This window comes from Sciurus vulgaris, assembly GCF_902686455.1.
Source record: "Sciurus vulgaris genome assembly, chromosome: 11".
Taxonomy (NCBI): Eukaryota; Metazoa; Chordata; class Mammalia; order Rodentia; family Sciuridae; genus Sciurus; species Sciurus vulgaris.
Genome location: NC_136472.1, coordinates 98998359 through 99011122, shown reverse-complemented (window position 1 = coordinate 99011122; position 12764 = coordinate 98998359). Strand labels below are relative to the sequence as shown.

The 12764-nt window shown below is 31.6% G+C and overlaps 1 protein-coding gene across 5 annotated transcripts in view; it reads left to right on the top strand.

Moving 5' to 3' along the window:
* Positions 1–12764, top strand: part of DCUN1D5 (defective in cullin neddylation 1 domain containing 5) — a 32276-nt gene that overhangs the window by 7897 nt on the left and 11615 nt on the right. For 2 of the 5 annotated variants that reach the window (XM_079102016.1, XM_079102015.1), the window contains 2 exons: positions 378–448; positions 848–939. The exons of 1 other annotated variant lie outside the window; for it this stretch is intronic. In XM_079102016.1, coding sequence (XP_078958142.1) covers positions 407–448; positions 848–939 — 134 coding nt within the window. In that variant the 5' untranslated portion in view covers positions 378–406. The remainder of the gene's footprint in view (positions 1–377; positions 449–847; positions 940–12764) is intronic. 2 more of the 5 variants (XM_079102018.1, XM_079102019.1) reach the window with 1 other exon arrangement.

Below are 12764 nucleotides of genomic sequence, written 5' to 3'. Positions count from 1 at the left end.
GCAATGCCCAGGATTCAATCCCCAGTACGACAAAAAAAAAAAAAAAAAAAAAAATCAATTTTCTGCATTTCCAAAAATTTTATTCAGAGTAGGCTCTCTTAGTAAACTTTTTAAATAAATGAATGATTGATACTAATGAAGTGTTTCTTTATTGCTTGTTTTAAAAATTTCCTTAATTTCATATTGAAATGTTATTCAAATATTTCTTTTAAAAGTTTTAAATTATAAATCCTCTAGCAAATATTTATACTTTATTGAAGCTATGCCAGTTATTTGTAAAATGTTATGTTGTATTCATGGATGCCTTAAGCATAATGACTTGTTTTATGTTGATATTAAATCATAATCAAATTTATAAATTATTTTTGTCTTTGAAGGTCCTGATGAAGTTGTAGGGCCAGAAGGAATGGAAAAATTTTGTGAAGACATTGGTGTTGAACCTGAAAATGTATGTTTTATTTCTAAGTAGAATGCAATATAAGTTGAGTATAACATATTCATAAATTTCTAAAAATTGAGACTTTGTACTTAAATGAAGATTTTATCTTTGTTTAATATTGTAAATTTGCATTTAGAGTGTTATTAATCAGTTTAAGTTGGGCACATATATTGTTATAAATGTTATTTGTGATCAAGTGAGATTCTACCTTCATAAATTTATTAGAACTTTTTAATTTTAATAAATTGGCCCATCTCAATTTCTTTATAGTTAATAATTCCAGAGGTTGTACTCTTTAATGGTTGAAGGATGGAAATAGTTTTTATAAAAATGCTCTCCATGATAAATATAGACATGATTATCTCTATGCTGACTTTTCCCGTATCCTTTATGTTCTGTTCTTTCCAGATTATTATGTTAGTTTTAGCGTGGAAATTGGAGGCTGAAAGCATGGGATTTTTTACCAAGGAAGAATGGTTAAAGGGAATGACTTCATTACAGTAAGAAATTTTTTTAAAAAACAAATTTGATGGCCTATTTGAAGATCTTAATTGATACTTTGTGCTTCATAATTTTCAGGAGTAAGGTTTCACCTTTAAAAAATCAAATTGGTTTGGTCTATCACAATCAGTTTGGAGATTGACAAAATTATATTGTGATCTTGGCAAATGAATACCCCATTTTTCATATTGTTAAGAACTTCAGTATAATTGTATTAAAACTTGTTGATTCTTTTGTTAAGTGAATTATAAGTCTGTGATCAAAGAGTTTATGTACTCACAGGTTGCTTGAGTATTAAAGGCTTTATCATTCTGAATAGAGAACTCCACAATATAAGGAGTTTGTTCACTGAGCAGTCTTAAATTCTAGGGCCTCCTCACTTCTTTCTTTAATCAGTTTGAAGATAGTTACATGATACTTTTATGATTGTTTTTCTTTTTTACTAAATGATCTTAAATAGAACAAAAGAACAAATGTAAGCTTCCATGCAACCTTCAGCCATTGTATAGTTGTATACTTCCAGTTTAAGATGCTTTGAATAGCTAAATAAGTTACAGAATTACTTATTTATAAAAATAATTTGATTTTGACTTTCCAGAGTGAAGTGTATTTAATTTCAGAATAAATAAGGAATTACGTGTTAATTTCATTTTATATCATGTTCCTAACATTCCTTCAGGATATTACTAGTTAAAAATTTTCAAGTGAGGAAGCATTAATTTACATTTTAAAGGCAGAAACTAAGGTTTTATTAGCCAGGTGGTTTCCTGTTGTGATTATGCTTTATTAACTATTTCTAGTCCTCGTTTGCCTGTCCTTCAGGTTTTTTTTTTTTTTTTTTTTTTTTTTTAAGGAAGTATATTTGTTTATATGGCATCTGTTCTTTTGTATTTGAATTTTCAGTGTTTACTTTAAACCAGCATTAACATATAGAAAGTTTATATTTGGGGAGGGTAAAAACCTTTTCTCATAATCAAATCATAATTTCTAGAATAGAACATAAAGCCAGTTCTCCTATTTCCATTGTTTACAAATGAGGAATCTAAGATTAAAAGAAGTTAAGAAAATATTTGGCAAAATTTACACAATTTCTTAGTGGCAGATTTAGGATCTAGGGTTTAAATTTACTGATTACCAGTCTATCAATCATACTCTACTTAGTAGTGGTAATGCTTTTGCATATGTAAATTATTAGATTCCTTAACAAAATAGGCCATTAACTTTTTAAAGTTATAGTGTTTGCAACCAAAGTTCTCTCTTACATTTAGATGTCATATTATGCCCAGTTAAATACATTGATTCTGAAATTCTTTGGGCTATATCCTATCATTTAAATAAATTTTTAAAGAAAGATTAAATAAAATATACAAAGGGATACGCAAAGAACATAAACTAGTTTTTATGCAACTTAGCCTGGTTAAAATTGTTAGTTGCTTATTTTACATTATAAGGGCTTTTTGTATTACCACATTTTGTGTGCTGCTTTTTGGAGTATTCCAACTAAAAAGCAGTTTTGTATCTATAAACCAAAAAGATGCAAATTGTTTGTTTTTGTATAAATTGATATGAGAAGAGCCTTTGTATAATAAAAATGGGTAAACAGAACATTTCTAATACCTATTCCTATTTTATTAAGTACAAAATAATACCTATTTTATTAAGTACAAAACCAGAAATTAAGTAGCCCATGAACATGGTTTTTATTAGCAATCTTATTTTGTTACTTGGGGTTGATCCCAGGGGCACTCTACTATGGAGATACAGCCCTTTTTATTTTATTTTGAGACAGGGTCTCAGTAAGTTGCCCAGACTTGCCTTGAACTTGGAATCAGCCTTTTGAGTTGCTGGGATTACAGGCACAGGCATGTGCCAGTGCACCTGGTTTAGCATATGTTTTCTATAGGAAGTTCAGAAACTATACAAAATAAAAGCAGGTACTTATTTTAAATTGTCCCAGAAGTTTATCATTGCCATGTGCCTAGAACAATATTCTGTAGATTGAAGCTGTACAAATAAACAAGTATTCTCAGCTAGGAAAATGATTGTTTTTTTCCCCAATGATCTAAATTATTATGAAGTAAAAAGTTTCTTCCCTTACTCGATCAACTCTTATTCCCTGAATCTTTGAAAAACTTGTTAGGAATAAAATAATGTGAAATTTTAAGCAACACAAACTAAATAATCTATATTTCATAATTTTAAAATTCATAGTTGTTTAATGTACTTGACTTTCTGTAATAAAATCCTTAAAATGTAAAACTTTATAGGCTTAATTCCCTGTGTATATTTTTCATTCATATTTTAGAATTTGACCTAGTCATCTGATGGTATTTAAATCATCTTAAGGTGGTTATCAGTTGTTTCAATGAATTTTGATTTGCAGACACTTTAGTCGAACTCTGCTAAAGAATAGAAATAGTCTCATAGCTAAAATATATACTGTAGTCAAATATAGTGAACTATAATAGTCATAATTACTTTTAATCTGTATTGTGTAATGCTTTACAGTTTTCAGAAGCCTACACTGGTTTGCTTTAAGACTATCATACAGGATTTGTATAAATGAATTGACTTTCTATTTTGTATGAAGGAATTTGTGCATTTGAATTTACATGTAATTGGACTAGACTGGTTATTTTGTAAAATTCAGAGGATGAAATTGCCATATCTTTTCCAGATACTTAGTTTCACAAAGTTTTCATCTTCAATAAAGATTCAAGTTTCCCCACATTGTATTTAATTTTATAGATATCTATATTAAAAACCTATCTTACATAAAGTAACATGTCTCTTTCTGGTTATCACTGTGAGACATCAGACACAGCTCTTGCCCTTTAGTATATCATAGTAGGTCAAGGAAGACATTACAGTACTATAACTGTAAACCTCGGCAGAACCTGATATGTAATGAGAGTAAAAGTACAAAATACTGGGAAAGTAAAGATACTAATAAGGTTAATTTCAGCTGAGTAGATTGAGAAATCTTTATAGATGTGGCATTTGAACTGGAACTTGAAGACTGATCAGGATTTTATTGGTTGAGGACGTGAAAAATGTTTCGGAAGAGAGAAATTAGGATTAGAGCCTTGAGGAAGGAAAGTAAATGTTTAAAGGAAATAATCTGGTCATTAGACTCATAAGATAGATAAAGTTGCCAGAATGTATTTAAAGTTCTAGATATTTGGGATAATGATTCCATTGTGAAGGGCTTAGGTAACATGTTGAAGGAGTTTAAACCATGTTTTAGATACTGGGAAAAAACCAGATTTTTGAGCATAGGAATAGTTAAGAGATTTTCAGCATAGTTTTAAATGAGCAGTTGTTTTGTTTTGTTTGTTTTCGTTTTTCAGTTCTTTGGACTGAACCAAGGCTTTGCATATGCTAGGCAAGCACTCTAACATTTCCATCTCTCCATCTCTTATTTTATTTTGAGACCAGTTCTCACTAAGTTGCCCAGGCTAGTTTTAAACTTGTCATCTTCCTGCCTCAGCTTAGCAGGTAGCTGATATCACAAGTATGTCACTATGTCCAGCTGCTTTTGACATTTTAAGGTCAGAGAGATTTGAGAATTTTAGCAAAACTGTGAACCTTGTCCCCATTAAGATTCACATGTACTATTACTACTACACAAAATTATGCTTATATTCTCAGGTTATGGATCTTTTTCATACTCTATCTATAGATACAAAGTTCTAGGGATGGTTAGAAGGTTTGATTTTGACGTACTTTACTGGAATGAAGAATTTTTCACACATTTGGTAGCTGAAAGTTTGGTGTTGGAGCAAGATTAAAAATGTGTTGGCAGATAAAATAACATAGACCTTTGAAGAGAGTTGTATTTGATTATGATAATGAAATAAAGTGACAAGAAGATAGCATCTGATAACAGTGGTAGTAGCTAAATTACCCACCAGTAGGGTACAGATTACACATTTGGGTCTTTTTGAACCCTTGAGTTGAAATTAAAGGTAATATTCTGACTGACTTTCTTTAAGAAAGAAAGGAATGGAGAATATTTAGTTTACTTTATCGTGGAGGCAGAGAAGTGGGCTAGATGAGATGTCATAGTTATGGTTTGTGACTTATTCATTTAGCATTTTGGGTCAAACTACTAATTGCCATTAGCATCTTTCCTCTTCACTCTGTCATGGGTTTCAAAATGCCCTCCTCCACATTTCCATATACTCCTAGAGGTAAAATTATTTATGTGATAAACCTGATTTAGAGAAGGTTCTTAATCTAAAATTTTGTGATAAAATTATTTTACTGGAATTTACCCTTAGGTTTGATACATAAATGAGAATTCTCATTTTAAAGGTGAAGCACAATTTTGAAGTCCTTTCTCCCTTGACAATCAGATGTTTAACAATATCCTGGAAATTATTTTCCAAGTCTCAGTGTTGTAATTTAAACTCATTTTATTTTTGCTTTAACCATAATAGCCTTGGAAAGTGGTATCATATGCCAATATTCTCCAAAATCTGTGTGGTTTTGGTTTTTTTTTTTTGGTTCTATTCATATTCATAAACTACTTGCCTCCCATGACATTACTAGTTAAAAATGCATTCTTATTTTCCTAAATTCCCAGGTTCTGTGATATTAACATTTTTTACTATTTGGAGTTTATCTGAAGACTAAATTAAGAGTTGAGTTGGTGTTAGTGACTGGGTATGTTTGCTTGGTTCATTGACAGTCTTTATCATAAAGATGCTGGTAATGTGGAGATATGGGTTTTCTTTTTTTATCACTCTTCTCTAAGAAGACAACATCAATTTTCAGTTCCATGGATTCTTTCTCTGCTCAAGGTTTATGATACACCATTAGGAATGGTAGGACATAGTTTGGATAGCAGAATGTAGTGTAGGTGATTTTTAATCCATTTATCTGAAAAGGAGCACATTAAGCTAAGAGCTGTGTTAAGCGTTTAATGCATGTATTCCCATGTAATCTTCATGGTTATCCTATGAAATTATTGTTATTTTAGAAATGAGGAAACAGACTGGAGAAGGTTGAAATGATAACTTTTGTAAAAGTCCCATGGCTGAAAATGGAGACGGTGGAATTTTAACCAAAGTCCCTTTGACTTGAATCTTTGTTCTTTTCTTCACTATATCTCTGTCTTAAAGCTTATTGAGATCACATAAATAATATTGTTGCTGTGTGTACCCATAGAATGTAAAATATTTAGAAATGATTATATATAATTTTTTGGGTTCTCATCTTGTTAGTGACTTAGTATGTGCTTTATGATTTTTTTTTTTTCTCTATACTTTTCCACCAGATAGGAATTGTGAAACGTTATAATTGAAAATCTCATCCATCAACCTTTTGGTTTATTTTTGGCATTTTAATTTTTATTTTTATTTAACCAGTTATTTTTGGAGTGCTTCTGTATGCCAAACCCTCAGTGTTATTGCTGTTAATAATTTTCAAACTCTGGAGGTAGCGAAAGGAATAACTTGGAATGTCAGGAGGCATATTTTATCTTTTTTGTTCTTTTGGGTTTCAAGTCTGCTAAGATTTTGCATTGTATTTTGTGCAAGGTTATTTGTTTTAATTTGAGATCCTCCTGCCTCAGCCTCCCAAGCTGCTGGGATTATAGGCATGTGCCAGGCACCTGGCTTCTCAGAAATTTACCACTTCTTTGAGTTGTAAGTTATTAAATCTGGAGATCTCAAAGACTTCATCTCCAAATTTTCAGGCAGCATTGTACTCACATGTAATCTGATAATTTGTTTCTCTTGCATATCCCCGTGGTAGAAGTTAACTGCATTTTCAACTTCGATTAAAGCTTAATTTTTCTCATAATGAGTCAGTTTTTGCACTAATTGAAATCACTTACCAAGAGTGTAAGTAACGACTTTCTAATAATTTTTAAGAATATATTTTTCTTTTTTCTGCATGATATGATATGCTCATTCATCTATAAGGAATTTAGGCCCTTGCCAAGTTAGACTTACCCAATTTTGGTTTATATTTCTAGCAATATGGTAGATTAAATGTGTTGAGAAAGCATTCTCATGTAAAACATTTAAATGCTGGATTAAATACAAAACCATATTTCAGAAGCATACCTGGGCTTGTCTGAAAATTAAGGAAAATAATCAGAGGCCCCAAATGATGAGAGATTGTGATTTCATAGGAATGTATTAAAGCTGGTGTTACCCAGAGGACACCTACCTATTCCTAGTCACCTCTGATCTGTCTGTTAACTTGTCGTGCATGTTGAGAGCAGGGCATAAATTGGAAGACTGAGTAGAGTGGGAATTAAAACTCCCACTTAGATTTGATGACAAACATACCCAGTAATTGGCTACTTGATTGCCTAGACTTCATTCTCCATACAATTGGAGATAAAGGGTTTCAATCCAAGGAAATTTCTAGTTGTAAATTCTGTCATATAAAGTTGGGACTAGAATTCACTATTTCTATGACCCAAACCAAAAAGTTACTTTATAATTGTTCTAGGTAATTAGGACACCTCCTCTGTTTGTAGTGGAAGCAGTTGTGGTGTATAAAAATGCATTTCACTTTTTTTTAGAAAAGGGTTCCATGATCATTTTTGGTGGTACTGGAGTTTGAACCCTGGGTTCTCTACAAACAACCACATTCCCAGCTTGTTTATATTTTATTTTGAGACAGGGTCTCACTAAGTTGCCATGACTGGGTTTGAACTTAGAATTCTCCTGCCTTAGCTTCCTGAGTTGATAGGATTGCAGGTGTACATTATTGTACCCAGCTTTACTTTATAAATTATCATACTTTCAATATAAAATTTCTGTATTTAAAGAAAAAAGGAATTGTCCTGGGTTGATCAGTTATCAAATTTCCAAATGTGAAAAATATAGCATGTTAAAAACTTGGTGGATGACACATAAAGTAGAAAAATGTAGTCAAAGTAGGAATCAGTGAACTACAATATCTAAGGAAATTAGTGTGAAAAGAAAGTGATAAAGAGGCTAAAAGACAAGCTTAATTTTTTAATATTGAGTTTTGAGAGTGTTCTCATATTCTAGATAGGAGTGTATAGAATACAGAATATCTGTATATTCCAGATAGGAGTCCTTTGTTGAATAGGTGGTAAATATTTTTTCCCATTTCTTTTCATCCTCTTAATAAGACTTTTTGCAAAATATGTTTTTAATTTTTAAAATTTTGTTTTTATTAGTACACTATGATTATACATAATAGTGGGGTTCATTTTAACATTCATAAATGAATATGATATAATTCCATTTCAATCCCTACCTAGTACTTCCACTTTCCCTATCCTCCTGTATCCTCATCCCTTTTCTCTTCTGCTGGTCTTTCTTCTCTTTGTTATTTTAATTGTTGCATTATAATTATACATATAAGTGGAATTCATTGTGATATCTTCATACATGCACTTAACATAATTTGGTTGATTTCACTCCAATTGCTCCCTTTCCAACTCTTCTTTTCTCCCCTCCCCTCTTTCCTCTTCTTTCTTGTGCATCCTTCTGTTTTCCTAAGATCCCCCTTTCTTTTTATTCCTTATTTCTCCCTAGTTTTTACATTCGAGAGAAAACAGTTGACTCTTGACTTTAAGTGTAGCTTATTTCACTTAACATGCTGTTTTCCAGTTCCATGCATTTGCCAGCAAATGCTTTATTTTATTCTTATGGCAGAGTAGAACTTCATTGTGTCTATATACCACATTTCTTTATTCATTTGTTGACAGACACCTACATTGGCTCCATAATTTGATAATTGTGAACTGTGCAACCATAAATATTGAAATGCAGGTATCACTATAGTATGCTGATTTTAGCTCTTCACAGGAGTAGAACAGCTGGATCATCTAGTGGTTCCATTCCTAATCTTTTAAGGACTCTCCATATTGTTTTCCAATGTGGTCATACTACTTTGCAGTCCTACCAACAATGTATAATTATTCCTTTCTCCCCATATCATCTTTAGCATTTAGTATTATTTGTATTGTTGTTTGTTTTGTTTGTACTGGGAATTGGACCCAGGCAGACTTTACCAAGATAGGGTCTCATTAACTTGCTGAGGTCTCACTGAATTGCTGAGCCTGGCCTCAAACTTGTGATCCTCCTGCCTCAGCCTCTTGAGTCGTTGATATTATGGGCATGTGCCACCACTCAGCTATTATTTATATTCTTGATGTTTGTCACTTTAAATGTCATGAGATGAAACCTCAGTGTGGTTTTGATTTGCATTTCCCTGATTCCTAAGGAAGTTGAACATTTTTTTTTTCATTTATTTGTTGATATTTGCACTTTTGAGAAATGACTCTAGTTCATTTGCTCATTTATTGATTGGGTTATTTGGTTTTTTGATAAGTTTTGAAAAGTCTTTATGTATTCTGAATATTAGCCCTCTTGTCAGCGGAGTAGCTAGCAAAGATTTTTCTCCCATTTTGTAGTCTTTTTTTTGTTTCCTATGTTGTGCAGAACCTTTTTAATTTGATGTCATCCCACTAACTGATTCTTGGTTTTATTTCTTGAGCTTGATGATGTCAGTGCCTGCACCTCTATAATGGAGTATGTTTTGTAGCATTTGCAGAGTTTTGGTCTAATTTCTAGGTCTGTGATTCACTTTGAGCTGACTTTTGTGCAGGGAGATAGATTGGGGTCTGGTTTCATTCTTCTACATATGGATATCCAGTTTTCCCAGTACCTAAAAGACTATCTTTTCTCCAACTTAGGGTTTTAGCACTTTTGTCAAGTATTAGATGACTAGGTCTCTGTGGGTTTGTCTCTGCGTCTTTTGTTGCATTGGTTTTCATTCTGTTTTAATGCCAACATCATTGTGTTTTTGTTACTGTAGTTCTATAATATAGTTTGATGTTGGGTATAATGATGCCTCCAGCCTTATTATTGCTTAGAATTGCTTAGACTATTATTATTATTACTATTATTATTACTATTATCTTTCCATGTGAATTTTAGGATTTTTTCTAGTTCTATGCAGAATTTCATTGTAATTTTAATAAAGACTTCATTGAATTTGTAGATCACTTTTGGTAGTATAGTCATTTTGACATTATTATTTCTGCCTATACAACAAAGGAAGTCTTTCCATCTTCTAATGTCTGCTTCAATTTCTTTCTTCAGTGATTTCTATAGTTTTCATTATAAAGGTCTTTCACCTCCTTGGTTAGATTTATTCCTAGTTTTGTTTATTCAAGGTTTTTGTGAATGGAATTGTTTTCCTGATTTATTTTTCCACTGGGTTCGTTATTGGTATATAGAAAAGTGTTTATTTTTGTATGTTGAGTTTGTATCCTGCTACTTTGCTTTAAGTCCAGTTTATTTTTCCTTTCATGGATTGTGCTTTTAATGTCAGGCTGAAAAATTCTTTGCTTAGCTCTCTCCTGAGAATTTTCTCTTATTTTTTTTTTTAGAAGATTTTTAAAGTTTTACATTTGTCATTGGTGTATTTTTTTTTAATGTTTTTTAAAAATTTTTAGTTGTACATGAACACAGTGTCTTTATGAGAATTGAACCCCATGCCTCAGGCATGCTAGGTAAGCACTCTACCACTGAGCCACAATTGCAGCCCCAAGTCATTGATGTATTTCAGATTAATTTCTGTAAAAGATGTGAGACTCAGGAGTCTTGGTTGATTTCTTTGCCTGTGGTTGTCCATGTGTTCCAGTACCATTTATTGAAAAACTGTCTTTCATCCATTAAATTGCTTTTGCACTTTTGTCAAAAATCAATTGGACATATTTCATGGGTCTATTTCTGGGTTTTCCATTCTGTTCCATTGATGTGTCTTAATCTTCTGCCTGTGCCACAGTCTAAATTACTATTGCTGTTTAATGTCTTGAAATTAGATGAACTGAGTCATCTTTTTACAAAATGCTTTAGCTAATCTAGTGCCTTTGCTTTTCCATGTAAAATTTAGACTATTCTCTAGATCTACAAAAAACATTTTGCTGAGATTTTGGTTAAACTGTGAATTGACATCTCTGCTATTTTCAGTGTTTCAATATATATCTATATTTTAAAAGTTTCATTATTTTTTGAAGTGCTAAGGGTTAAAACCAGGGCCTTGCACATACTACACAAGCATTCAGCACTTAGCCACACTGCTAGCCCTCCCCATTTTCTTAGATCTTTGATTTTTTTTTTTCCATCGGTCTTATGTAGGTCTTCAATATATAAGTCATGCATATTCTTTTTACATGTTTTTCATTTTTATTTTGACCTATTATGAATGGTATTGTAGTCTTTTTATTTCAAAGTCTTTGTTCATTACTATTATAGAAATATAGAAATATAATTAATTTATGTAAGTTTATCTTGTCTCCTGTGGCCTATTTCTATTAAAAATGGATGTTAATTTCTTTAGTTCCCTCCACTAAATGATTTTGTTTTTTTTCCTTTTTTTTTTTTTTTTTTTTAAGGCAATTCTGATTTTTTTAAAACAAATTGGGAAGTTTTTCCTTTTATTATTTGAAATGGATTATGTAGAATCATTCTTTAAAGCTTTGGTAGAATTCTCTAGTAAAATCATCTAAGCCTGGAGATTTCTTTTTTGAGAACTTTTAAATTTGAATTCAATTGCTTTAATAATTTTAGAACTACTTATATTACTGCATATTGTGTGTTCTGGTATTTGTGCTTTTATTTTTAAAAATGTTTTTTATTGGTGGGTAATAATCATACATAATAGTAGAATTCATTGTGGCACATTTTTATATACTCATAAAGTAATTTGATCCATTTAATTCCCAGTTGCCTCCCCTCTTTTCTATCTTTTTGGTCTTCTATTTTCATGAGAATCCTCTCCCACACTCCACTGCCTTTTTTTTTTTTCCTCCCCTTTCTACCACATAGGAGAGAACATTCTTTATTGCAAATAGCACTGCTGTAAACATGGGTATGCCTGTATCACTGTAATATACCGACTAACTCTTTTGAGGGGTGTTACAGCTGGGTCATATGGTGGTTCCATTTCCATTCTTACTAGTCTTATTGAGGAATTTTTGTACTGATTTCCATAGTACTTAAACTAAGTTAGCCTTGGTATTTTTGTTTTTCAAATGGTTGAATCGGTTTATCTAGGGTAGTTGAAAATTCTTGTATTGAGTTGTTCATAGTATAGTCCCTTTGAGTCTTTAATGATATCATTCTCTCTCTGTTGTTTTTGGGCAGTCTTGCCGGAAACTTTTCAATTTTATTGATCTTTTCAAAGAATCAGTTCCTGTTTGTTTGATTTGGTGGTGGCAAGGGGGGGGGGGTTGTTGTTGCTGTTATTATTTGTTTGTTTTAATTTCATAGATTTTGGCTCTTAATTATTTAGTTCTTGTATTTATTTTGTTGCACTTTTTCTAGATTCTAAAGGTACAAATTTAGATAATTTTTTTATTTTTCTCTTTTCTAATGTTTACAGTTAGTGTGAATTTACCTCTCTGTATGTTTTATTTGCATTTTACAAATTTTAATATATTTTCATCTCATTCAATTTAATGCATTTTCAGTTGGCATTGAAACTTTGATCCAGGGATTATTTTAGGAGTTTGCTGTTTAATTCCCAAGTGTTTATTAGAGATTGTGCTGTTATCTTCCTGTTGTTATTTTCTAGTTTGGGTCCATTGTGGCCAGAGAACACACTTTCCATCACTTCAGTTATTTATTTATTTTATATCTGTGGAGGTTTGTTTTATGGCCCAGAGTATGGTGTATCTTGATTTATATTCCATAGGCATTTGAGAATAGTAAATATTCTATTGTAATTGAGTGAAGTATTCCCTGTCATCTGGATTCTCTTGGTTGATGGTATTATTTATTTTTATTTTTTTTGTGGTCCTGGGGATTGAACCCAGGGC